The following is a 24,629-nucleotide window of genomic DNA, read 5'->3' as shown; positions in this document are numbered from 1 at the left end:
GAAAGGAACAGGGAAAACTGAAATAGGGAGGGGGCAATCAAGGGAAAGGGCAGTACAGGGAAAGGGCAGTACAGGGAAAGGGCAGTACAGGGAAAGAGCAGTACAGGAAAAGAGCAGTGAAGGGAAAGAACGATACAGGGAAGGAATGATACAGGGAAAGAACAGTATAGGGAAAGAGCAGTACAAGAGGGAAGAGTCCTACAAGTAAACCAACATAAATGAGCTTCAAGAGCCCATGGAGGCATGAAACATCTCCCCAAGAGAGGGGAAAAGGACAGAAGAAGAGGAGACAAGTAGCACTGAAAGAAAAGCGGTGCTGCGAGGGCTGGGGCCCCGTGGTTGCCATGCACATAATCACCAAAGAGCGGTGATCCCCCTGGGGGTGCTTACAGAAGCCACCTGGGTTGGCCTCCTGATGTGCTCTGGTGAGCCACCAAAGAAACAGTATTATTTAAGTGATTGCAAACGAGTGCTCGGCCTATTCTGTGACCTATACTACTGTTATCTATTCACTGTGTTCAGTGCAATCTGTACTTCATTGCATCTTACATGTGGCTCTATAAATTACTATCTTTCATAAATGATATTTGTTCTTGATATAATAGCTAAATAGCCAAACAATTAGTTCCAGCAGTCAGCTTCTCTGATTTATCAAAATGCACAAACATTTTTTAATGTATGTCTGAAGCAGGTATCTATCCATAGTGTATGAAGCACGATTTTTGTCATTTTATTATACAGTATGTGGATTACAAGTGTACACATGATCGAATGTACATTACTTGATCAGTGAATTTGAATACAGATGAAAACAGTTCATGAAATTTAATGATACAACACACAGAACTGTAAGTATCATACAAATGTTTAAGATTTAGATGCTGATTTAAGATTTATTCATATGTTGCAATGAGTCTTTCATTCAATATAAAAGACCTTTGTTAGAATGAACATGTAACTTCCTCCAGAATGCACCTAATGATGAGGCCACAGACTTGGAAATGCATTATGCAATAAATGATACATTAACACGATTGAACGGCCATTTCTTAACCCCAATAGGAGATGTACCTTATGTTAAAATTCCGTTCGTTACTGTGTCCTCTAATTATCTGCCTGTATGTGTTCACTACTGTAACATGCAACAGAAAATTTAATTGCACACATACTCATAATTAACAACAAATGTCAATCGAGCATTTTCGTACCTTCACAGAATGTATTAGATACTCTCTTGAATCTCCTCTTGAATAATAATGACAGAACAATATTGTTTTCACAATTTCTTTTGTTAACTTGTAGCTTACCTCATTAGGATTCAAGAAATACTGTGGATCAGTGGTACTCTTGCATGCCATGGCCATCATAAGACGAACTAATGATTCTCCTACACGAGCCTCATCATCAGCTTCCTGGAAAAGTTTGTTCAGTTTTGTTCACTTGATCAGTGAATTGGGATATAGATGAAAACAGTTTATGAAAATTTAATGATACAACACACGGTTAATAAATGAGAGAAAAAGGAGTGGGATATACACACACACACACACACACACACACACACACACACACACACACACACACACAGAGAGAGAGAGAGAGAGAGAGAGAGAGAGAGAGAGAACTGTACCCTTATACTGAAGTTATAGCGTAGGCTGTTCGACACTTCTGTTCCATATTGAACTTAATTTGCAGGCCCAGCATAATTTTAGATTTAGTGTGATGCAGGAAAGGCAGAACTTCTGTATATAACTTTAATAAATCGTTTTAAAGCATTTTAACTGAGCAACACAACTCTGTAGCTGTATTTACAGATGAGTCTACAGAGGGGCACTCCATTGGTTGCTCTGTTGTTTTCCCTGCTCATGTCCTCAAGATCCAACTGCCTCAAGGCTTTACTGTCTTCAGTGAAAAATTATACACAATCTTGTAGGCACTGGAGCAAATGAGGTGTATTTCAAGAGCTAAATTCCTTGTCTGTTCCAATACCCTGAGTGCCCTTCATTCTCTACAACACTTGCACCCAGCAGATAAAGTAGTCCAGTATGTCAAGGACACTCTCCTCCACTTACAAAGACTGAGGAAAGAAGTGTCTTTCTGATGGCTGCCAGGGCACATGTGTATCATGTAAACAAATGGGCAGATGTAGCAGCCAAGGATGCAAGCTGTAATCCTCAGATACTTCAGTGTGATGTTCTGCTACATGCTATCACTTCGCTGTTGAGGTGCAGAGTCACAGGTCTAAAGGGAGAAAAGTGGCTGGCAGTGACAGACGATAAGGTGTGACTAGTAAAGTCCACAATGTGGACAAGTCATGCAACATTTCTTTGACAGTAAATTAAAATAGAGTGCAACTCTGTTGGCGAATGAGCTGCCACCAGAGCAAGAATCTGTGCATCATAGGGCTGTGGACTATTAGGAGAGTATGGAAGATTTCATCCTTCCTTCCAGTCACACATACAGGATGTGGTCCTCCTTTCTCTCCTCCTAGTCCACAGCCCCATGACGCACAGATTCTTGTTCTGGTGGCAGCTCATTTGCCAACAGAGTTGCATTCTATTTTGACTGACTGTCAAATGAATGTTGTATGAATTTAAAGTTTTGTGAACTGTGCAACTTGTTCTCTAAAGTTTTTGGGTGACTTTTTTTAGTGTTATCACGTTTCCTGGCTCATCCATGTTTTTTTATGTGATCAGCCAACCACATATTTCTGTGAATATATTTATTTTTTCTTGTGTCCTACTTACATTTACTTAAAGAATTTTTTGAACAGCTGAACAATTTTAATGCTATTTTCCAGGTTATGAGCAAGGATAATTGTGTAGGTGTTCATGGTCTGACGTTTTGATGACTAAGAGTGTGAGAGAAGTATTTGTGCAAACTTCCCACTTCTCTTATACAGACATTGACACTCAGTTTTTTGCTTTCCAACATAGCTATCTGTCATAAATGGTGTCCAATATCTACTGTCCCTTTTCCCAAAACATAAAAGATTTTTGTCAAAGTTTAAGATGACTTTAAATTCTAATAACCAATCTAAATAAAAAAATATATCTCTATTGATACTCTCTACTATTAACAGCATTTGATGAAATAATATATTTACAATGCTGCAGTTCACTTGAGTTTCGTACTTTAGAATCTCACTTTTTGTTCCTGTTATTTCAACTATATAAACTCCAGTTACTGGCAACAGCAGTAAGTGCTGTTTAGTCTGTAATGAATTAAAGAACGCGCTAGATACGAGTGATACATCAGTCCCCGAGTCGATAAATATGTTAACTTCAGAAGTCTCCATGGTCCCTATTATTACAGGTTGTGGATTGTTGATAAGTAGGTTTGATTCTTCTAGTAGTAACCATTCTTTTGTAGGTATTCCGTGTATGAAATTAACATACTTATTATGAACCAAGCCTCCTAGTGTATCTCTATGACCTGGGCCCCAACTCTGGATCCAGGTCACACCACATTTGCCTCGTTATTACTAATTACTGGTTGGTTACAAAACAGGATATTACATTACCACTTTGTGTTCTATTATTACTCCGACAAATTCCTGCAAAGTTACTGGATCTAAATTCAAAGGTGGATGCTTCTTCCGACAATTGTCGTTACCATTTTTTCTGTTGCGCTGGTGTACTCTAGCTATGTCAGCCTCACGTTTTTTTAAAAATTATTACCACTGTTCCTTTTGCAGTTTCGGGCTATTACTCTGGTGTAAGTTTTAATTACGGTCTTTATTTAGGGTTGGTTCAAATGGCTCTTAGCACTATGCGACTTAACTACTGAGGTCAGCAGTCGCTTAGAACTTAGAACTAATTAAACCTAACTAACCTAAGGACATCACACACAACCATGCCCAAGGCAGGATTTGAACCTGCAACCGTAGCGGTCGCTCAGCTCCAGACTGTAGCACCTAGAACCGCACGGCCACTCCAGCCAGCTTTGTTTAGGGCATCTAGTGCATCAACAAAGGATAATAATTCTCCAATCATTTTCCAGCCACTACCCAAGACGTCTTTTCTCGCATAGATGGAAAATCATCTAATTAAAATTCAAACCAACCCCTCTTCCTCCATCGGCTCATCTAAATACTTAGCCCATATTAGATGCCAATCGAAATATTTCCTCATGGTACCCCAAGTGTTATTGTAGTAATTCTGGTCCCACAAATCTGATATTAGTTTCTCCTGTGCACTAGCAGACCAATATCTCTCTTTAAATTTCTTCTGGAAATCTCCCCACGAAGAAAAGTTCTTATTATTTACAGTACCCAATTCTGAGGCTTCCCCTAAAAGGTACCACACAGCAAATTCAATCTTTTTAGAATGTTTCCAGTTCTTTGGCAAGGCTTGGTTGAATCTTTTAAAAACATGAGTCAGATGTACTTCTCTGTCGGGCTCGAATTTAGGGAATTGTCTTGATAATTCCGAATTCACTCACCATTGCAAATCAGTAACTACTTCACTTGTCAACACAACATTGGGTGAAGTTGTTCTTTTTTCTACTTGTTCCTGGATAAGTTTGACTTCTCTGCAGAGTTTGTCTATGCCATTCCTAGTATCAGTAAGTTTGGAAGAAGCCATAGGCGATGCATTCCCAGATGTTATTCTCTCAGTGACTTTCTGATCTATAATTTTTACTACCTGTTCTTCCAGACTACTTACATTTATGATATCAGAGCTTGCTATCTTCTCTTTGAAGCTTCTTTCTACACTGCGATTGAATGACAGGCATTATGATTATCAACGCTCTCTTCCATAGTATGTCATCCCTGCTTTACAGCATTAAACTTAGCATTACATACATCCTCCAATGATCCTAACTTTTCATTACTCTCTAATTCTACACTATTACATTTCTCCTCAATATTCAATTCTAATCTTTTTGTCAGATCCAGAAAATTATCCTTCTGTTTTTGATTGAAGTCAGTAAACATTTGATTTACATGAATGTTTAAAGAATCAGTCAATTCCTTCTTTAAATCTAGTTTCAAATTTTCTACTTTACTATTTAGGGTGGGAAATTCAGTCTTTAAAACATCCATGCCTTTGCATAGATAACTAAATTCCTTGCTCTGTGTGTCAGTTTTGGCATTTAACAAACCTAGATTTGTTGCTCGACTGTTCAAGATTTCCCTCTAGTTATTTGGAACTTCACTCTGAACATTTAACTAGAATGTACTAAACGCAGCTCTTAACTTAGAGCTGCATTTAATTCCTTACTTAAAGTAGCATTTTGAGCTTTGATTAGATTTACTAACTCAGACCAGTCAGGCCTTTCTTTAGTAATTCCCACAGCCACGGTTGATTCTGGCATTTCCCCAACTTGCTGTTCATTATCCATATTCTTATGAGCTTTGGATCTAGTAAGCATTTAAAAATTAACTTTAAGTATAATAACTACAGTAATGAAGTTCATTCAACATATTAAAACAATACAGTTCTGTTTCACGCTGACCCGGAGTAGAATTTGGGCTGCGTCGGTGAGCAGATATGGGATCAGCACCGGTGAGCAGCAACTGATGCCGGCAGCGTCAGATGTCGGTTCCCACGTCTGTGCGCCCGTGATGCACGTGAGAGCTGCGTACTCCCCACACTGGATCTCTCAGTCATCTTGCTCTAGGCGTATCTCCTCTAAGTCTTCTCTCCAGTTTCTCACATTCTGACTTTCCCACATCTTCTCCCTTATTTGCATTTACAAATTCTCTCCATCAGATATTTGGACAGAATCGAGTTCTGTGACATCTTGTTATGCTCGGTTGCTACGCCAACTCTCGATAGCTTTTTCTCCTGTTTTCTTTGGTCCTTTCTCACTGGTTGCCACATTCTAACATTTTGATGAATAAGAGTTTGTGAGAAGTATATGAGCAAACTTCCCACTTCTCTTATGTGTGTCGACTTCCTCAGTGTACACAGCCGATCTTCTCTGGATAGCTGGCTTCCGGAATCTCTATAAACTTCTTCTCGGAAGAATGATGCTAGTTACAGGAACCTTAAAGACTCCCTCTCTACTTGCAAAATAATTAGGTACTCAAAGAATACTATTCAACAACTATCAATATATTTGAGCTACATAAAGAACAAAACTCACACTTCGCATGTAAACATTAGACTTCTTGTAAGTCACTCGTATCGTCTCACATTAGAAACAGATTTAAGTCCATTTAGAAAAGAGTTGGCTTAACAACCGCGTGTCTACTACAAACATATCGTAAAAATATGCCTTGCCATCAGCAAGTCCAAGATAAGACTTTTTTCACAATTCAGAATCTTAATTGTGCTTTAGTCACTTAAGAATAGTCACAATTACAAACAGCACAGAATAACACAGAAGTTCCTCGGTTCTTCCGTGTGTTTCACTACGACTTCCGTGGATCGCCCGAAAAGTACTTGTCGGTGCCGTTCAACCGCCACATCAACTTTTTGCTCGCAACTAATTTCACACCTGCACACACAGACAGGTGCCGTGCAGTAGATAGGGTTCCTTTCTCCCACTCAGATCTAAAATATCATGTATTCGAGACAGTGGAAGGCCGAGTGGTTATAGAATTTATGTGGAAATTCTTGAAACACTACAATGGGTGAGATAATTATTATTTTGGCCAGCGGAGGGAGGGGGAGGGGAAGGGGGAGTCAGTATAATTTTATTTAACATTTTTTTCTATATCTTTTCTCACATGCGTGCACGTAAGCGCTCTCTCTCTCTCTCTCTCTCTCTCTCTCTCTCTCTCTCTGTGTGTGTGTGTGTGTGTGTGTGTGTGTGTGTGTGTGAGCAGACTGTGAAAAACTTTCATCCTGCCAAGTGTCAGAATGTTGCAGGGAGCATCAGAATCACGTTTATTTAAACCTAAAGAACATGTACTGGATGATACGATAACTGAAAGAAACACCCTACATCTGAAGCAACCTAGAGCCCTTTATAAATGCAGGTTTACAGAAGCAGAAAAGTAGTTACTTTGAATAAAGCCATAGCTATTCCTTTTGTAGGAGCAGTACTCAGCTGCTATTTTTATTTATCATAAAATACTAACTATTTATTTAATTATTGCAATTTCAGAAACTGTTTTCCGCTCTTTATATATTGATATAAATATTAGTGTTAACCATAATTTCATCCATTTCCCACTTTAAAGTTATATTACTGAGATGGAGAAATTTCAGGGACATGGAACAAATCAAGATATACATTAATGATATACATACAATATGAAGTAACTTAATCTGTGTGCTTATTACGTGCCAACATTTCACTAGATGTGCGAGCATCAGCTATTGACTGTAGGGTATCAGCAGTTACCCTCACTGAAAGATCTCTAAAATTTGCAATCAAAGCATCTGTCTGCAAGGAAACAGCATTTAATCACACACAAATGCATGGTCTTATAAGGCTAGAAAAGTACAAAGCATTCTTACCAGTGGTATCCAGGTGTTAATACTGATAGCTGTGTCAAGATTCTCAACGTAGTGCCACCAATGTCGAGGAACAAAGAGAACTTGGCCAGGATTTAGAGTCACTACCCGTACTCCAGATAAATCTGCTGGCAATAATGGTGCATCACACAAATTTGTAATTTACTTAAAATATTGTCACAAAATACTGATGTGAGCTAAGCAATAACCTTTGCTATCTCAATCAAAACCACAGAGTATACTACTACTAGATTTTCTTGTCTTTTGCATCTGTCTGATGTCTTGCTTCTCCCATACTCCAGCAGAACATTGTTATACCTGGTGCACAGGAAAGACATGGCTGAAAGACGTTTTGGTTCAGGTATCTACAGGAAATTCAGTATATGAAGGCAACAGATGAATCCTCAGAAAAGAGGACTCCTATTATGAGGTATGTGTAACCTGAAAACCCAAAAAAAGAGTCAAAATTTAATAGAGAGATTTTAATGCACAAATGATTAGATCACCATTCGGATCTCTAACAATCATTTAATTGTTATTAACCATTGAGTAAAATATTCTGAGGAGAAGCTGTATATTGGCAATGAATAATAACGAATGATGATGAGCTACTTTGGGAAATGTTTAATTCATGTATTGCATTGGAAAATGGGAGGAAAGGCTAACCTGCAGTTATGATGTTGAAAATGAAACAAATTTCTAATGACATGTTATGTTTCAATGTATAATAATACAGCATAACTGAAATTGGATTAGATTGTTTGGGGGAAGAGACCAAACAGCAAGGTCATTGGTCTCATCAGATTAGGGAAGGATGGGGAAGGAAGTTGGCCATGCCCTTTCAAAGGAACCATCCTGGCATTTGCGTGGAGTGATTTAGGGAAATCACGGAAAACCTAAATCAGGATGGCTGGATGCGAGACTGAACCGTCATCCTTCTGATTGCGAGGAACTGAAATTACCAGCGATAAATGGAAAACAGTATGGTAAACATGGTATGGTTAATTTTTTTTACTACTTCCACCAGAATAAAAATGTTTTACGCATTCCTCTTTCATAACTGAGTGTTCATAACTACCACAGCTTTTGGCCTAACTGTGTAGATGTTACTGTGGCCTTATCTGATAAAGCAGTGTCAGTTTTTGAAGACTTTGTCATTATGGCAGAGTGTACATCTCTCAGTACCATGTATTAGAGCTTCTTCCTGTTGTATTTGTGGATGAGACTGCAGGAATAATGACTGCTCAAATAACTCTTCACAAATTATAATTAATCTAATCTTGTGTTCACAGACCCTGTGGAAATGACACATGGATGGCTGCAGTACAGTTCTAGATTCCTTGCTTATATTGTGGTGTTTGGAAATGTGTAATTAGGGTTTTGAAGGATGGCTGGCATCTATCTTCAAGTGCTGACAATTCCAGTTTTTCAGTGAATCATGATGCTCTCAAATGAGTTGTCAAACACACTTGTCACCTTTCATGCTGCCGTATCATGTACACATTCAATATCCCCCGTTGGTCCTATTTGGTGTGGATCCCACCTATATGAAGAGTGATCAAGGCTGGGTTGCATGGGAGTGTTGTAAGCACTCTTCTTTGTAGACTGACTGAATTTTCCCAGTAGCCTATCAATGAACGGCAGTTTACCACTTGCTTTACCTAAAATTGAGCCTAAGAGATTATTTCATTTCATGTCTTCGCAAATTATTACATTCAGTTATTTGTAATTAACTGATTACAAATGTGATTCTGTGGTATTGCGTACTAAGAATGCAAGGGTTCTGTGCTTTCTGAAGTGTACATTTCATGTATTTAAAGCAGGATGCCAATTACTGCATCACTTTCAAATCTTATCAAGATTGGAAATTTGTGGAGGTTTTTTGGGCAGTTCATTGTAAATTGCACCATCTGTTAAAAGTCTGAGGTTCCTGTTCATACTACCTGGCAAAACATTATTAAACAACACAAACAGCAAGTGTCCGAACTAGCTTCTCCTTGGCATTCCTGAAGTTATTTCTATATATTTCAATGACTATCAATCCAAAACAACATCAGCAGTATAACATGAGTTATTCATGAATATGACATGTTTCACTGAGGACACTTACACTGGCAAAAGATAGTAGTAACTCTCATAGTCATTTTATATAATGGGAAAAGTACAAGCCCTGATCTGTGATTAATGCAGATGGTACATATTCAGTGACGTAACATAATATGGGCAAGGCGCAGTGTTGTGAGCACAGTAGCAATTGCTGGACATGGACATTTATGCCTTGGTGATGCCTCTTGAAGGTGTCATGAACACCTCGCAGAAAACGCACATACTACAATGTAAACACTCAGATAAATGAAGATTGTAAATCTTAGATCTTAAGTTGAATTTGATGTGGTCAGACGTGCTGACTGACTTATTTGAATTTATGAGTTGCTGATATTTGCATCTGTCTGCACAACTGACACACACTGTTGATACAGCAGAAGATTATCACTGAAGACATGTTCACCATACAGTAGCTGGAAGATGGTCTCTTACTGCATCACCCTGTCTGGATATGAAGCCAAGAAGAATAAGTTTGCACACAGGCGTGGTACAGAGAAGGCAGACCACAAGAACAAACCAAAAATGTGACCACTGTGGTAGACGAATAGTCAAAGGTAATTTAGGTTACATCAAACTGTCAGATCCGTCACACAGTGTTCCCTACTCATTGTGTTACAGTCACACACACACACACACACACACACACACACACACACACAAAGGGAAATACCACATCTGGCAACCTTACTGGAGGACGAGAATACTGTGGCACTAGAAAGGAGAGTACTGGTAAAATTTTTTGGAATTATTTCAAAGAAATACTTGGTTTACTTGGTTGCCAGGGCAGCTCAGAAATCAATATTAGAACTCATATGAGTGAGCACATGCTGTGTAGCACCCCAAAAAAACCATCTAACAAAACTAAGACATTTTCATAACCAGTAGATAAATAATGGTGATTGTCTACACTGAGACAACTGTTGTGTGTGTTTATAAAGCATTATTCAAACTATGCACATGTACATATCAGTTACAACATGGAAGAGTTTTTGGCGGGTTTGGTGAGGAAGAGTAATAATGGGAAAGCAGTGGATGGACTGGATGACAGCAATTCTACTCAACTATAGTGGTGCAAGTGTTTGTGGTACGACAAGTCAGCTGCTAATTGCCAGAGTAGCAGCTGCCCACCACAGCTTCTCAACACGATGCACCAGCTTCGTGTGTCCAGTTGATGGCAGTGTCTCCAGTTCACTGTTCTACTCATTGGGTGAATTGAGATTCTTTTTTTATTGATTTAAGCCCACTAAGGAGTGCTTATGACTAGTTATTCTTCAATGCTCTTTTCCGTTCCCAATATCTCTTCAAGCCTGCTGATAATTTCTTGTTTCTTTCCTGTGAAAGGGTCTTCCAATGTTTAGGGACTCTAGATGGTGGAGTCCAAGACTGTACCATAGCACAAAATTTGGAACAATCTTCTACCTCAAGATCAGAGATCCCAGCTGAATCCTAGTCCTTTAGTAATTCATTAAGCCACAGGCTTCCAGACTTCTAGCTTTTAACCAATGAGACAATCTTCTTGGTAAGCTTATTGTTGTTCATTCACTGTAAGTGCCCATAGAACTTGAGCCTCCTATGTCACATACTGGTGTTGGCTGATTCTAACTGTTGATGTAGTTCAGAATTAGACTTCAGTCGGTAGGTTCTAACTGGGAGCAATCGCGGGCCATTGATTTTTCTGAGAATACGTCTTTCGGCTTTCTCCAGGTCCTCCATCATGCCTTTTCTGTTCATAAAGAGGGTCTCTGCGGCATACATAAACTGTGGTCTGGCAGCAGTTCTGTAATAACAGACCTCAGCATTCTTCAAAATGCACTTCTTGTTGTACAGATTATGGGACAGATCGTATGGTGCACTGAGTCTGTTACACCTTTCTGAGATGTCCGCCCCCCAGTAGCTGAGTGGTCAGCACATCAGACTGTCAATCCCAAGGGATTGGGTTCGATTCCTGGCTGGGTCGGAGATTTTCTCCAGTCAGGGACAGGGTGTTGTATTGTCCTAATCATCAGAATTTCATCCCCATCAACCTGCAAATCGCTGAAATGGCGTCAAATCGAAAGACTTGCACCCGGCGAACGGTCTACCTGACGGGAGGCTCTAGTCACATGACATTATTATTATTATTATTATTATTATTATTACCTTTCTAAGATGGAGGTGCCATCTCTACCATTGGGGTGGGCCCATTCACCAAGATAACAAAAGCGATTGACCCTCCCAATCGTTCCATGTATAGTTGTCAAAGGGGTGTTACTGGAGTGATGCTGTGACAGCTGTCACTCTGTTAATTTAGCACTTCTTTTTTTAAATTCTGTTGTTGTGTGTATTGGAAATTTCGGGATTAATTACCAATGTTTGCAAGTGAAGAAAGTCGATGAACTCATACTTTAACTAATTAAGTAGGAATTTTATTCATAGAATATATCAGTTTGGACTAGATACAAGGTAGCTGAAGCATTGGAATGGTTTAGGTCACTTGTGGGACAGTCCTACCACACTGATCTTTGTGTCTGTCTTCCACTAAAAATATCTACACAACAGAGCAAATATTGATGACATATACTGTGCAACTTGCTTGTCAGGATTATATTACAATTACAGGGCCTGTTCCTACCTGTGAAATTCAAGAAAGCTGGTGTTGAGAAGCACCTACATTGTGCTGGCTCTGAAGCAACGCCTGAAGTCTAGCACACCATGCTGTGTGGAATGTTTGGCAAATGGGCCACAGCTGTCTCACGGCAACAATTTGGCTTTTCAGCAACTAATAGGTCCAGCTGTCTCTTGGGCACAGTTTGGCAGAGACCATTTATGTGCACAGATAGCTTGTTATAGGTCACACCTGCACAGTGGTTGCAGTTTGGTAGACCACACAGCTGCTTTCACATGTGCCTTTGACAGGACAGCAGTAGGCTTTAGTGGAAGGATCTATGGTACAGGTCTTTCATGTAGGTATATTGCAGAAATCTGAGCCATGAGACCAAGGGTTGCAAGCAGGTGTGTGTGTGTGTGTGTGTGTGTGTGTGTGTGTGTGTGTGTGTGTGTGTGTGTGGTGGTGGTGGTGGTGGTGGTGGTGGGGGGGTGCATGCTCTTCAGCTTAAAGAAGGATTCTTCCAAAAAGCTAGCACAGTTCTCAATTTCAGTTACGTGCCTGTTGCTAATTCAGTGCCTACCCTGTTTGTAAGTTGCTATCTTTACTATATAGATATCTTTTCTATACTGATGGAAACTATATTTCTGTGTCAAGAATATTTTCACTTATAAATAACACTGCATTCATAGTTTTATAGCCACAATTTTTTTTAAATAAGAAATACAAACAACCTGGAAATATTTATTGAACTATTCATCAATCTCCCTCATTTCTGAAATCGGGAAGCAGTGCTCAAGAAACAGTTTCTATTTGTTGTTTTGACTGAATGCATATGTTGAACTAGCATTTATATCAAATTGGCATAAGAAAAATAGCTTACCTTGTGTGATTTTAGTAGATGGACAATAGAAGTTGTGCATACTGAAGATACTAGACTCTTCATAGGGGATACGTGTGGGCAACATTTCATCATTCATAGTTGGTGGAAATAAATACCACTGTTTCCTAAAACATTTATCACAGTATTGCAGAAAATGATAATTCCTTAGGATGTGGACAATTAATATTTTCCATATTCAAGACCAGTAACTTTAGTCTTAAATAGTTAAAGTAGCTCGTATAGCTCAAAATAATTTTGAAACCAGTGTCTTCTTCTTCTGGCAGAAAGGTTGAACAGGGAAAAAAATAAATGATTGTGTGGCACCATGAGGGCCCCTTCAGGGAGTTCGGCTGCCGGGTGCACGTCTTATTTCAGGTGACACACACTGGGTGACTTGTGTGGCAGTGATGATGGGATGATGATGATGACACCATAAGACCCTGTCCCCAAGCAGAGAAAATCTCCAACCTGGCAAGGAATCAGACTGGGCCTGCTGCACGAAAGGCAATCACATAATCATTCAGCTAAGCAGGAGGATGACTGAAGGGGAAAGAAAGAGGGGTTAAGGAAAAGGACTGGAGAGGTTTTGGAAAAATGGTAAAGTTTGAAAAAGTCATCCAGAACCCTGGGCCAGGGCGGACTTACTGGACTTACCCAGTCTCCAACTGTGTCAGTCCTCATCCCTTCTGGTAAATGTCATCTGACCCAGGGTTCTGGACAACTTTTCCAAACTCTTCCCATCTCATACGCCTCTTCAGTCCTTTTCTTTCACCCCTCTTTGTTCCCCTTCAAACCTAACCCTTCTGTCAGAAGGAGGAGCCACTGGTTCCAAAAATATACATAATAACTTTTTTTTAAAATTGTGTTCTCCTGTCACTGCTTCGTGAATAGATTTTTTTATCAATCCAATTACATTATATTGTCAAAAATTGATAATTTTTGTTGTTCAATCCACTTCTATGCAAAACAGAACGTTGTGTACTAGACAAATCACACATTATGAAATAAGAGCAGCCCAGAGGTCCCTGGACATATGAGACAAGAGAATGAGTCTGTTATCCATAGATATTATAAAAATGAATACACATATGTATTTATGTACCACATCTTCTCCTAAATCAACAAAACCTGGTACACACAACACTTACTGAGTGAAGAAAGAATCACTATGGGGGCAAGAACCAACTACCTATGGCAGGAATGGGAGTGGAGGTGAAAAAGTAGTGAAGCATTGAATCTGGAGAGTTTGTTAATCCAGTATTTGAGAAAGACAGCACTTAGCGGCTTGCAAGAAACTTTGCACACAATTTCAAAGTCTTATGAAACTTTTTCTTGCTGACAACACCCACAAAATGACGAAAGGAAGAAAATTTAATCACTTACTACAATTTCGATGTTCATGCAGTAAAACTGTTGCATCAGCCATATTCATGAAAAATTTTATAGACAGTATTCAAGTATACTGCTGAATGTTCCTGCAGAATTATATCATTTTATGAGCATTTATGAACATGAACAATGGACCTTGCCGTTGGTGGGGAGGCTTGCATGCCTCAGCGATACAGATAGCTGTACCGTAGATGCAACCACAATGGAGAGGTATCTGTTCAGAGGCCAGACAAACGTGTGGTTCCTGAAGAGGGGCAGCAGCCTTTTCAGTAGTTGCAGGGGCAACAGTCTGGATGATAGACTGATCTGGCCTTGTAACACTAACCAAAACGGCCTTGCTGTGCTGGTACTGCAAACGGCTGAAAGCAAGGGGAAACCAGAGCCGCAATTTTTTCCGAGGGTATGCAGCTGTACTGTACAGTTAAATGATGATGTCGTCCTCTTGGGTAAAATATTCCAGAGATAAAATAGTCCCCCATTTGGATCTCCAGGCGGGGACTACTCAGGAGGACATTGTTATCAGGAGAAAGAAAACTAGCATTCTACAGGTCGGAGCGTGGAATGTCAGATCCCTTAATCGGGCAGGTAGGTTAGAGAATTTAAAAAGGGAAATGGATAGGTTAAAGTTAGATACAGTGGGAATTAGTGAAGTTTGGTGGCAGGATGAACAAGACTTCTGGTCAGGTGAATACAGGGTTATAAATACAAAATCAAATAGGGGTAATGCAGGAGTAGATTTAATAATGAATAAAAAAGTAGAAATGCGGGTCAGCTACTACAAACAGCAGAGTGAACACATTATTGTGGCCAAGATTGATACAAAGCTCATGCCTACCACAGTAGTATAAGTTTATATGCCAACTAGCTCTGTAGATGAGGAAGAGATTGATGAAATGCATGATGAGATAAAAGAAATTATTCAGATAGTGAAGGGAGACAAAAATGTAATAGGCAGGGATGGCTAGAGGACAAATTTAAGGATGTAGAGGCTTATCTCACTAGGGTTAAGATAGATACTGCCTACAGGAAAATTAAAGAGACCTTTGGAGAAAAGAGAACCACTTGTATGAATAACAAGTGCTCCGATGGAAACCCAGTTCTAAGAAAAGAAGGCAAAGCAGAAAGGTGGAAGGAGTATGTAGAGGGTCTATATAAGGGCGATGTGCTTGAGAAAAATGTTTTGGAAATGGAAGAGGATGAAGATGAAATGGGAGATATAATACTGCATGACGAGTTTGACAGAGCACTGAAAGGCCTAAGTCGAAACAAGGCCCTGGGAGTAGACAACATTCCATTAGAACTACTGATAGCCTTGGGAGAGCCAGCTCTGACAAAACTCTACCATTTGGAGAGCAAGATGTATGAGACAGACGAAATACCCTCAGACTTCAAGAAGAATATAATAATTCCAATCCCAAGGAAAGCAGGAGTTGACGGGTGTGAAAATTACTTAACTATCAGTTTAATAAGTCACGGCTGCAAAATACTAACACGAATTCTTTATAGACAAATGGAAAAACTGGTAGAAGCCGACGTCGGGGAAGATCAGTTTGGATTCCGTAGAAATTTTGGAACACGTGAGGCAATACTGACCCTACGACTTGCCTTAGAAGAAAGATTAAGGAAAGGCAAACCTACGTTTCTAGCATTTGTGGACTTAGAGATAGCTTTTGACAATATTGATTGCAATACTCTCTTTCAAATTCTGAAAGCATCAGGGGTAAAATATAGGGAGCGAAAGGATATTTACAATTTGTACAGGAAGCAGATGGCAGTTATACGAGTCGAGGGGTATGAAAAGGAAGCAATGGTTGGGAAGGGAGTGAGACAGGGTTGTAGCCTATCCTTTATGTTATTCAATTTGTATATTGAGCAAGCAGTAAAGGAAACAAAATAAAAATTCAGATTAGGAATTAAAATCTATGGAGAAGAAATAAAAACTTTGAGGTTCACTGATGACATTGTAATTCTGTCAGAGACAGCAAAGGACCTGGAAGAGCAGCTGAAAGGAATGAACAGTGTCTTGAAAGGAGTATATAAGATGAACATCAACAAAAGCAAAATGAGGATAATGGAATGTAGTTGAATTAAATTGGGTGATGCTGAGGGAATTAGATTAGGAAATGAGACGCTTAAAGTAGTAAATGGGTTTTGCTATTTGGGGAGCGAAATAACTCATATAAAATGTAGACTGGCAATGGCAAGGAAAGATTTTCTGAAGAAGAGAAATTTGTTACCATCAAGTATAGATTTAAGTGTCAGGAAGTGGTTTCTGAAAGTATTTGTTTGGAGTGTAGCCATGTATGGAAGTGAAACGTGGATGATAAATAGTTTAGACAAGAAGAGAATAGAAGAAGATTTCGAAATGTGGTGCTACAGGAGAATGCTGAAGATTAGATGGATAGATCTCATAGCTAATGAGGAGGTATTTAACAAAACTGGGGAGAAGAGAAATTTGTGGCACAATTTGACTAGAAGAAGGAATTAGTTGGTAGGACATATTCTGAGGCATCAAGGGATCACCAATTTAATATGGGAGGGCAGCGTGGAGGGTAAAAATTGTAGAGGGAGACCAAGAGATAAATACACTAAACAGCTTCAGAAGGCTGTAGGTTGCAGTAGGTACTGGGAGATGAAGAAGTTTGCACAGGATAGAGTAGCATGGAGAGCTGCACTTAAGTGAATTTGAATGCGGTGTTATAGTCAGTGCACAGGCAATGGGACACAGCATCTCTGAGGTGGGGATTTTCCCATATGAACATTTCATGACAGTACCACAAATATCAGGAACCTGATAAAACATCAGATCTCCGACCTCTGAAAACGATCTGCAAGAATGGGACCAATGACACTGAAGAGAATCGTTCAGTGTAACAGATGTGCAACAATTCCGTAAATTGCTGCATATTTCAATGATGGGCCATCAAGTGTCAGTGTGCAAACCATTCAATGAATCATCATCAATACAGGCTTTTGGAGCCAACACAAACTCATGTACCCTTGATGATTGCATGACACAAAGCCTCGCTACTCGCATGGGCCCATCAACACCAATATTGGACTGCTGACTGGTGGGACGAGTCTTGTTTCAAATTGTATCGAGCACATGGATGTGTATGGGTATGGGTATGGAGACAATCTCATGAATACATGGACCCTGCATGTCAGCAGGGGACTGTTCCAGTTGGTGGAGAATCTGTAACGGTGTGAGTATGTGCAATTGGAGCAGTATTGGATCCCTAATATGTCTAGATATGTCTCTGACAGGCTACACTTACGTAAGTATCTTGTCTGATCACCTGCAGCTATTCATGTCCATTGTACATTCGACAGACTTGGGCAATTCCAGAAGCACGATGTGGCACCCCACACATCCAGAATTGCTGAAGAGTGGCTACATGAACACTCTTCTGAGTTTAAATACTTCTGCTCGCCCTCGAAATCCACAGACATGAATATTATTGAGCATATCTGGAATGCCTTGTAACGTGTTGTTCAGAAGAGCTCTCCACCCTCTTGTACTGTTAGGGATATATGGACAGCCTGCAGGATTCATGGTGTCAGTTCCCTCCAGCCCTATTTCAGGTATTAGTAGAGTCCATGTCATGTTGTGTTACAGCACTTCTGCATGCTTGCGGGGGCCCTATCTGACAGTGGGCAGGTGTACCAGTTTCTTTGGCTCTTCAGTGTATGTCCATAAATCCATAAGAGTACTTGAAGGTGGAGATCTCTCCTGAACAGCACGTTACAAGGAATCCCAGATATGCTCAATAATGTTCATGTCTGGGGAGTTTGATGGTGAGCAAAAGAGTTTAAAATCAGAAGTGTGTTCTTGTAGCAATTCTGGATGTATGGGGTGCCATTGCTGGCTGGAGTGGCCGTGCGGTTCTCGGCGCTACAGTCCGGAGCCAAGCGACCGCTACGGTCGCAGGTTCGAATCCTGCCTCGGGCATGGATGTGTGTGATGTCATTAGGTTAGTTAGGTTTAATTAGTTCTAAGTTCTAGGTGACTGATGAACTCAGCAGTTAAGTCGCATAGTGCTCAGAGCCATTTTTTTGGGGTGCCATATTGTCCTGCTGGAATTGCCAAAGTGTGTCAGAGTGCACAAGAACATGAATGAATGCAGGTGTTCAGACAGTATGCTTATGTACATATCACCTGTCAGAGAAAAATCTACACGAATTACGGGTCCCATACCATTACAGAGCCTCCAATAGCTTGAACATCACCTACTGACATGCAGCGTCCTTGGATTTATGAGGTTGTGTCTATACCCATACACATCCATCTGCTTGATACAATTTGAGACAAGACTCATCTGACAAGGCATTATTCTTTCAGTCATCAACACTTACGTAAGTATCTTGTATGATCACCTGCAGCTATTCATGTCCATTGTACATTCGACAGACTTGGGCAATTCCAGCAGCACGATGTGGCACCCCACACATCCAGATGTGTGCTGATGGGCCCAAGAGAGACGTGAAGTTTTGTGTTGTGCAGTCATCAAGGGTACACAAGTGGGCCTTTGACTCCAAAAGCCCTTATCAATGCTGACAGTTGTTTATGGCCCAGGATTGAAATCTGCAATAATCTGCAGAAGGATTGCACTTCTGTCATTTTGGACAATTCTCTTCAGTCATCATTGGTCCTGTTCTAACAGGATCTTTTACCGGCCACAGCGATGTCAGAGATTTGAGGTTTTACCAGATTCTCGATATTCACGGTACACTTGTGAAATGGTCGTATGGGAAAATCCCACTTCATAGCTACCTCAGAGATGCTGTGTCCCATCGCTCATGCACCAACCATAACACCACATTTAAACTCACTAAAATCTTGATAACCTGCTATCATAGCAGTAGTAACTGCCCTAACAACTGCACCAAACGCTTTTTGTCTTATATAGGCATCCCCGACCACAGTAATGTAGTCCGCCTGTTTACATATCTCTGTATTGGAGTACTCATGCCTATATCAGTTTCTTTGGCACCTCAGTGTAGATACTCCACAAGCCACCACAAGTTGCATGGTGGAGGGTACCCTGTACGACTTCTGTTCAATTCCTTTCCAGTTCCACTTGCAAATAAAGTGAGAGAAAAAAAAAATTGTCTATGCACCTCTATATGAGCCCTAATTTCTCAAATCTTATCTTTGTGGTCCTTACACGAAATGTATGTTGGCAACAGTAGAATCATTCAGCAGTCAGCTTCAAATGCTTGTTCTCTTAACTTTTCTCAATAGTGTTTCTCGAAAAGAACATTATCTTCCCTCCAAGGATTCCCTTTTGAATTACCATAACACTTACATGTTGTTAAAACCTAGTGGTGACAAATCTAGCAGGCTTCCTCTGAATTGCTTCAAAGTCTTCCTTCATTCCAACCTGGCGTAGCTCCCAAACACTCATGCAGTACTCAAGAATAAGTTGCACCAGAGTCCTATATGTGGTCTCTTTTACAGATAAACCACTCTTTCCTAAAATTCTCCCAATAAACCAAGTTGACCATTCACCTTCTGTAGCACAGTTCTCACACACTAGTTCTATTTCTTACTACTTTGCAGAGTTTTGCCCCTATATTTATAAGGCGTGACTGAATAAAGCAGGACGTTAGTAATACAGAAACTGAACATTACAGGTTTGTTCTTCTTACTCATCTGCATTAACTTACATTTTTCCACATTTAGTACTAGTTGTTATTCATCACACCAACTACAAATTTTGTTTAGTTGTCTTGTATCTTCCTACAGTCACTCAACTTTAACACCTTACTATACACCACAGCATTATCAGCAAACAACTGTAGATTGCTAACCACTGTGTCCGCCAAATCATTTACACTGAAGCACCAAAGAAACTGGTATAGGCATGCACATTCAAATACAAAGATACGTAAACAGGCAGAATATGGCACTGTGGTCGGCAAAGCCTATATAAGACAACAAGTGTCTCGTGCGGGTGTTAGATCAGTTACTGCTGCACAATTTCAGGTTATCAAGATTTAAGTGAGTTCGAACATGATGTTACAGTTGATGCACGAGCAATGGGGCACAGCATATCCTTGGTAGTTGACATTTTCCCATATGAACATTTCTCAAGTATACTGTGAATATCAAGAATCTGGTAAAACATCAAATCTCTGGCATCAAAGTGGCCAGAAAGAGATCCTGCAAGAATGGGACCACCAACAACTGAAGAGAATCATTCAATGTGACAGAAGTGCAACCCTTCTGCAAACTGATGCAGATTTTAATGCTGGGCCATCAACAAGTGTCTGCATGTGAACCATTCGATGAAACATAACTGATATTGGCTTTCAGAGCCAAAGGCCCACTCATGTAGCCTTGATGACTGCATGAAACAAAGCTTTACGCCTCACCTGTGCCCGTTAACATCGATATTGGACTGTTAACATCGTCATTGGACTGTTGATGACTGGAAATATGTTGCCTGGTCAGACGAATCTCATTTAAAATTATATTGAGGTGATGGATGTGTATGGGTATGGAGACAACTTCATGAATCCATGGACCCTGCATGTCAGCAGGAGACTGTTCAAGCTCATGAAGGCTCTGTAATAGTTTGGGGCGTGTGCAATTGGAGTGATGTGGGACCCCTTATACATATAGTGACGACTGACAGTTGACACACACATAAGCATCCTGTCTGATCATCTGCATCCATTAATGTCCATTGCACATTCCGATGGACTTAAGTTATTCCAGCAGGGCTATGTGACACCCAGCATGCCCAGAATTGCTACAGAATGGCTACAAGTACACTCTTCTGAGTTTAAACACTTCCACTCACCACCAAACTCACCAGACATGAACATTATTGAGCAAATCTGGGATGCTTTGTAATGTGCTGTTCAGAAGAGATCTCCATCCCCTCGTACTCTTATGGATTTATGGACAGCTCTGCAGGATTCATGGTGTCAATTCCCTCCAGCATTACTTCATGTATTAGTCAAGTCCATGCCATATTGTTTTGTGGCACTGCTGTATGCTCTTAAGGGCCCTACACAATATTAGGCAGGTGTACCAATTTCTTTGGCTCTTCATTGTATGTGTGTAGAGAACAGTGGCGGTCCTATCACACTTCCCTGGGGCACTCCGGATGATACCCTTGTCCTGATTAACATTTGCTATTGAGGAAAGTATACTAAGTTCTACTACTTAAGAAGTCTTCAAACAACTCACATATCTATAAACTTATTCCATATGCTCGAGCCTTTGTTAACAGCCTGCAAATGGGGCATCATTTCAAATGCTTTCCGGAAATCTAGAAACACGGAATCTAGCCTGTTGTTCTTCATCTATAGTTCACAGCATATCATGTTAGAAAAAGCGCAAGTTGAGTTTCGCATGAGCAATGATTTCTGAAACCACCCTGATTCATGGTGTTGTGATAGTGCCACGACATTTAACAGTGCCGCCACGACAGTACGCACAAACGGCGATAGAGGCGCTCCGCAAATCGGATGAGCGCGGGAGCGCCACCTAGCTACGAACGGCACCGGCAGCATGTCACGGCACAGCAGTCGAATACGAGAGACTGAGTTGTAATCATGTGATCAGCTATTGTTTCTAAGAGAGAGTGTGAAAATCCACTCAATTATTGTGATTAAAGGTTATAACACTTTTTGGCGACGAGGTCGGGATATTTTCACCGCGTTGTGGATTTGCGTGTTCGTGACGGGGCAGACATGGAACAGCTTATGCAAGCGCTCATTGAACAACAAACACAGCTGACGGCAGCGATTCAGGTGTTGTCGACGTCGCTTACTCATCGTCTGTCTTCCTCTTCTCCGCCTCCATTCCCTCCTTACGACGAGGCCGCTGAAGACTGGGAGAATTATGAGAAGCGTTTGCGGCAACACTTCTTGGCTTTTGGCGTTGTCAACGCTCCTATGTGTAAGTCGTTATTTCTATCTTGGATCTCCCCTCGAGTCTATCAGCTGCTATCTCAGTTAGCCCCTCTGCGGGAACCAGCCTCCCTGTCCTTCCAAGAAATGTGTGACTTATTGTCTGCCTATTATCGAACAAACACCCACGTCGTTGCCGCCCGCGTGGCGTTCTACCGGTGTCGTAAACAGCCCCATCAATCTTACCGGGCTTGGGCGGCGGAACTACACGGCCTGAGTAGGAAATGTCAGTTTGTCACGGACACTCATCACGAGTCTTATGCTGATTCAATGGTTAGGGATGCTATTCTACGGCTTGCTCCTGATAAAGAAGTTCGGCAACGTGCCCTACAACTGCCAAACCCGTCGTTGTCGGAAGTTCTAAGCATCGCTCAATCCTTTGAAGTGTCTCACGCTGCTGGCGCGCAAATAGACGCGTGGTGTGATGTAGGCGCTGTACAGTCAACTCTCGACAAGGACAATTTGCCTGTTGCACAGGCGAACGAAGATGTGGCGGCAGTTCACTCGCGTAAACAACGTCGCGTTGGGCCGCAACGCTCGCAGCGAAGCCAGCAACCACAGAAGCCGGTTCGTTCCGCGCTTCCTTCTTGCCCCCATTGTTTCGTACAGCACGACAGGGCAGCGTGTCCAAAACGTTGGGCCACGTGTAATTCATGTAGGAAAAAAGGCCACATTGCTTCTGTGTGTCAGTCCCATAAAGTTCCTGTCGACGAGGACGAGGCGTCGGACATGGATGTTCACTGTGTGCTTTCTCAAACAAATAAGTTGTTTGTTACTGTTCGTGTTCTGAATAAAGACATCCGCATGCAAGTGGACACTGGCTCTGCAGTAACTCTCATTAATTCTCGCACGTATTTGGCGTTGGGCTCCCCTCCTTTGTCTCCAGTTACGCGCAATCTGAGGACTTATAATCAGCAGAAAATTCCTATCATGGGGCAGTTTGATGCTTCCACTGCCTACAAGTCTGTTGTTCGGCCCCTCACGTTTTATGTGGTGGATCATGCGGGCACTGAAAACCTGTTCAGTTATGATGCTTTCCAGTTGTTCGGGTTCTCCATTGATGATGATGTGCACCTCATATCTGAGGACATTCCGTATCAACAGCTGGATGGATTGTGTTGTGAATTTTCGTCCGTGTTCTCTGCTGGTCTGGGTTGTGCCAAGGATTTTGCAGCCCACATTACTCTTAAACCTACGGCTCGCCCTAAGTTTTTCCGGGCACGCCCTATTCCGGTGGCGTTGCGTGCACCTGTCAAGGCTGAGCTAGACAGGTTAACAGCTTCAGGGATTCTCCTTCCGGTTACCTCCAGCGAATGGGCATCGCCGATCGTGGTGGTTTCTAAACCAAACGGGAGTCTGCGATTGTGTGGTGACTTTAAAGCCACTGTCAACGCTCAGAGCCTCATTGACACTTATCCTCTTCCTCGTCCTGAGGAGTTGTTTACCAAGCTCGCTGGGGGCCAGTTCTTTTCCAAACTTGACTTATCGTAGGCGTACCATCAGTTGCCGTTGGACGCTCCTTCCAAGGAATTTCTCGTTATCAACACTCCTTGTGGGTTGTATCAGTACCAGCGATTACCATTTGGCGTCGCTAGCGCACCGGCCATTTTTCAGCGGTTTTTGGAACAGCTCACGGCTTCCGTTCCCGGCTGCATAAACTATCTGGATGACATTGTTGTCACGGGAGCCTCCACTGTGGAGCACCTTCGTAATTTACGTTCACTGTTTCGGGTTTTGCATTCGGCTGGGTTGAGGTGCAATCTGGACAAGTCACAGTTCTTCCAACCCTCCATTGAGTATCTTGGTTTCCACTTGTCCCGTGAGGGCATACGCCCTCTCCGTGCGCACGTTGCGGCCTTTAACGCTCTACCCCGGCCGTCTACGGTCAAAGAACTTCAGGCGTTTCTAGGCAAGATTGCTTATTATCACAAATTCATTCCATCCGCAGCAGCGGTAGCTTATCCTCTGCATCAGCTGTTACGCAAAAACGTCCCCTTCTGTTGGTCCGACGGGTGTGAGCAGGCTTTTGTCCGCCTGAAGGCTCATTTGCAGTCGACGTCTTGTCTTGCCACATTCCGTCCGGGCCAGCACTTGGTTCTGGCGACTGACGCGTCACAGTATGGCCTAGGGGCTGTTCTTGCTCATCGGTATGAGGATGGGTCGGAACGACCCATTGCCTATGCTTCCAAGACCCTCAACGAGGCGCAACGGCGTTACTCTCAAATCGAAAAGGAGGCGCTCGCTATCATTTATGCTCTAAAAAAGTTCAGCGTTTTTTTGTATGGTTCTAAGTTTCACCTCATCACCGACCACAAACCGCTGGTCTCTC

The 24,629-nt window shown here is 41.4% G+C and overlaps 1 protein-coding gene across 3 annotated transcripts in view; it reads right to left on the bottom strand.

Moving 5' to 3' along the window:
• Positions 1-24,629, bottom strand: part of LOC126278561 (HSPB1-associated protein 1) — a 111,870-nt gene that overhangs the window by 34,190 nt on the left and 53,051 nt on the right. The window contains exons 4-6 of one of the 3 annotated variants that reach the window (XM_049978754.1): positions 12,986-13,110; positions 7,416-7,537; positions 1,308-1,412 (exon numbers count right to left, since the gene is read on the bottom strand). In XM_049978754.1, the coding sequence (XP_049834711.1) occupies positions 1,308-1,412; positions 7,416-7,537; positions 12,986-13,110 (352 nt within the window). Of the gene's footprint in view, positions 1-1,307; positions 1,413-7,415; positions 7,541-12,985; positions 13,111-24,629 lie in introns of all 3 variants that reach the window. The other 2 variants (XM_049978752.1, XM_049978753.1) reach the window with 2 other exon arrangements.

The sequence above is a fragment of the Schistocerca gregaria genome, chromosome 6 (genome assembly GCF_023897955.1).
Source record: "Schistocerca gregaria isolate iqSchGreg1 chromosome 6, iqSchGreg1.2, whole genome shotgun sequence".
NCBI lineage: Eukaryota > Metazoa > Arthropoda > Insecta > Orthoptera > Acrididae > Schistocerca > Schistocerca gregaria.
The sequence above is the reverse complement of the archived record's forward strand: the minus strand, read 5'-3'. Positions and strand labels throughout refer to the sequence as shown.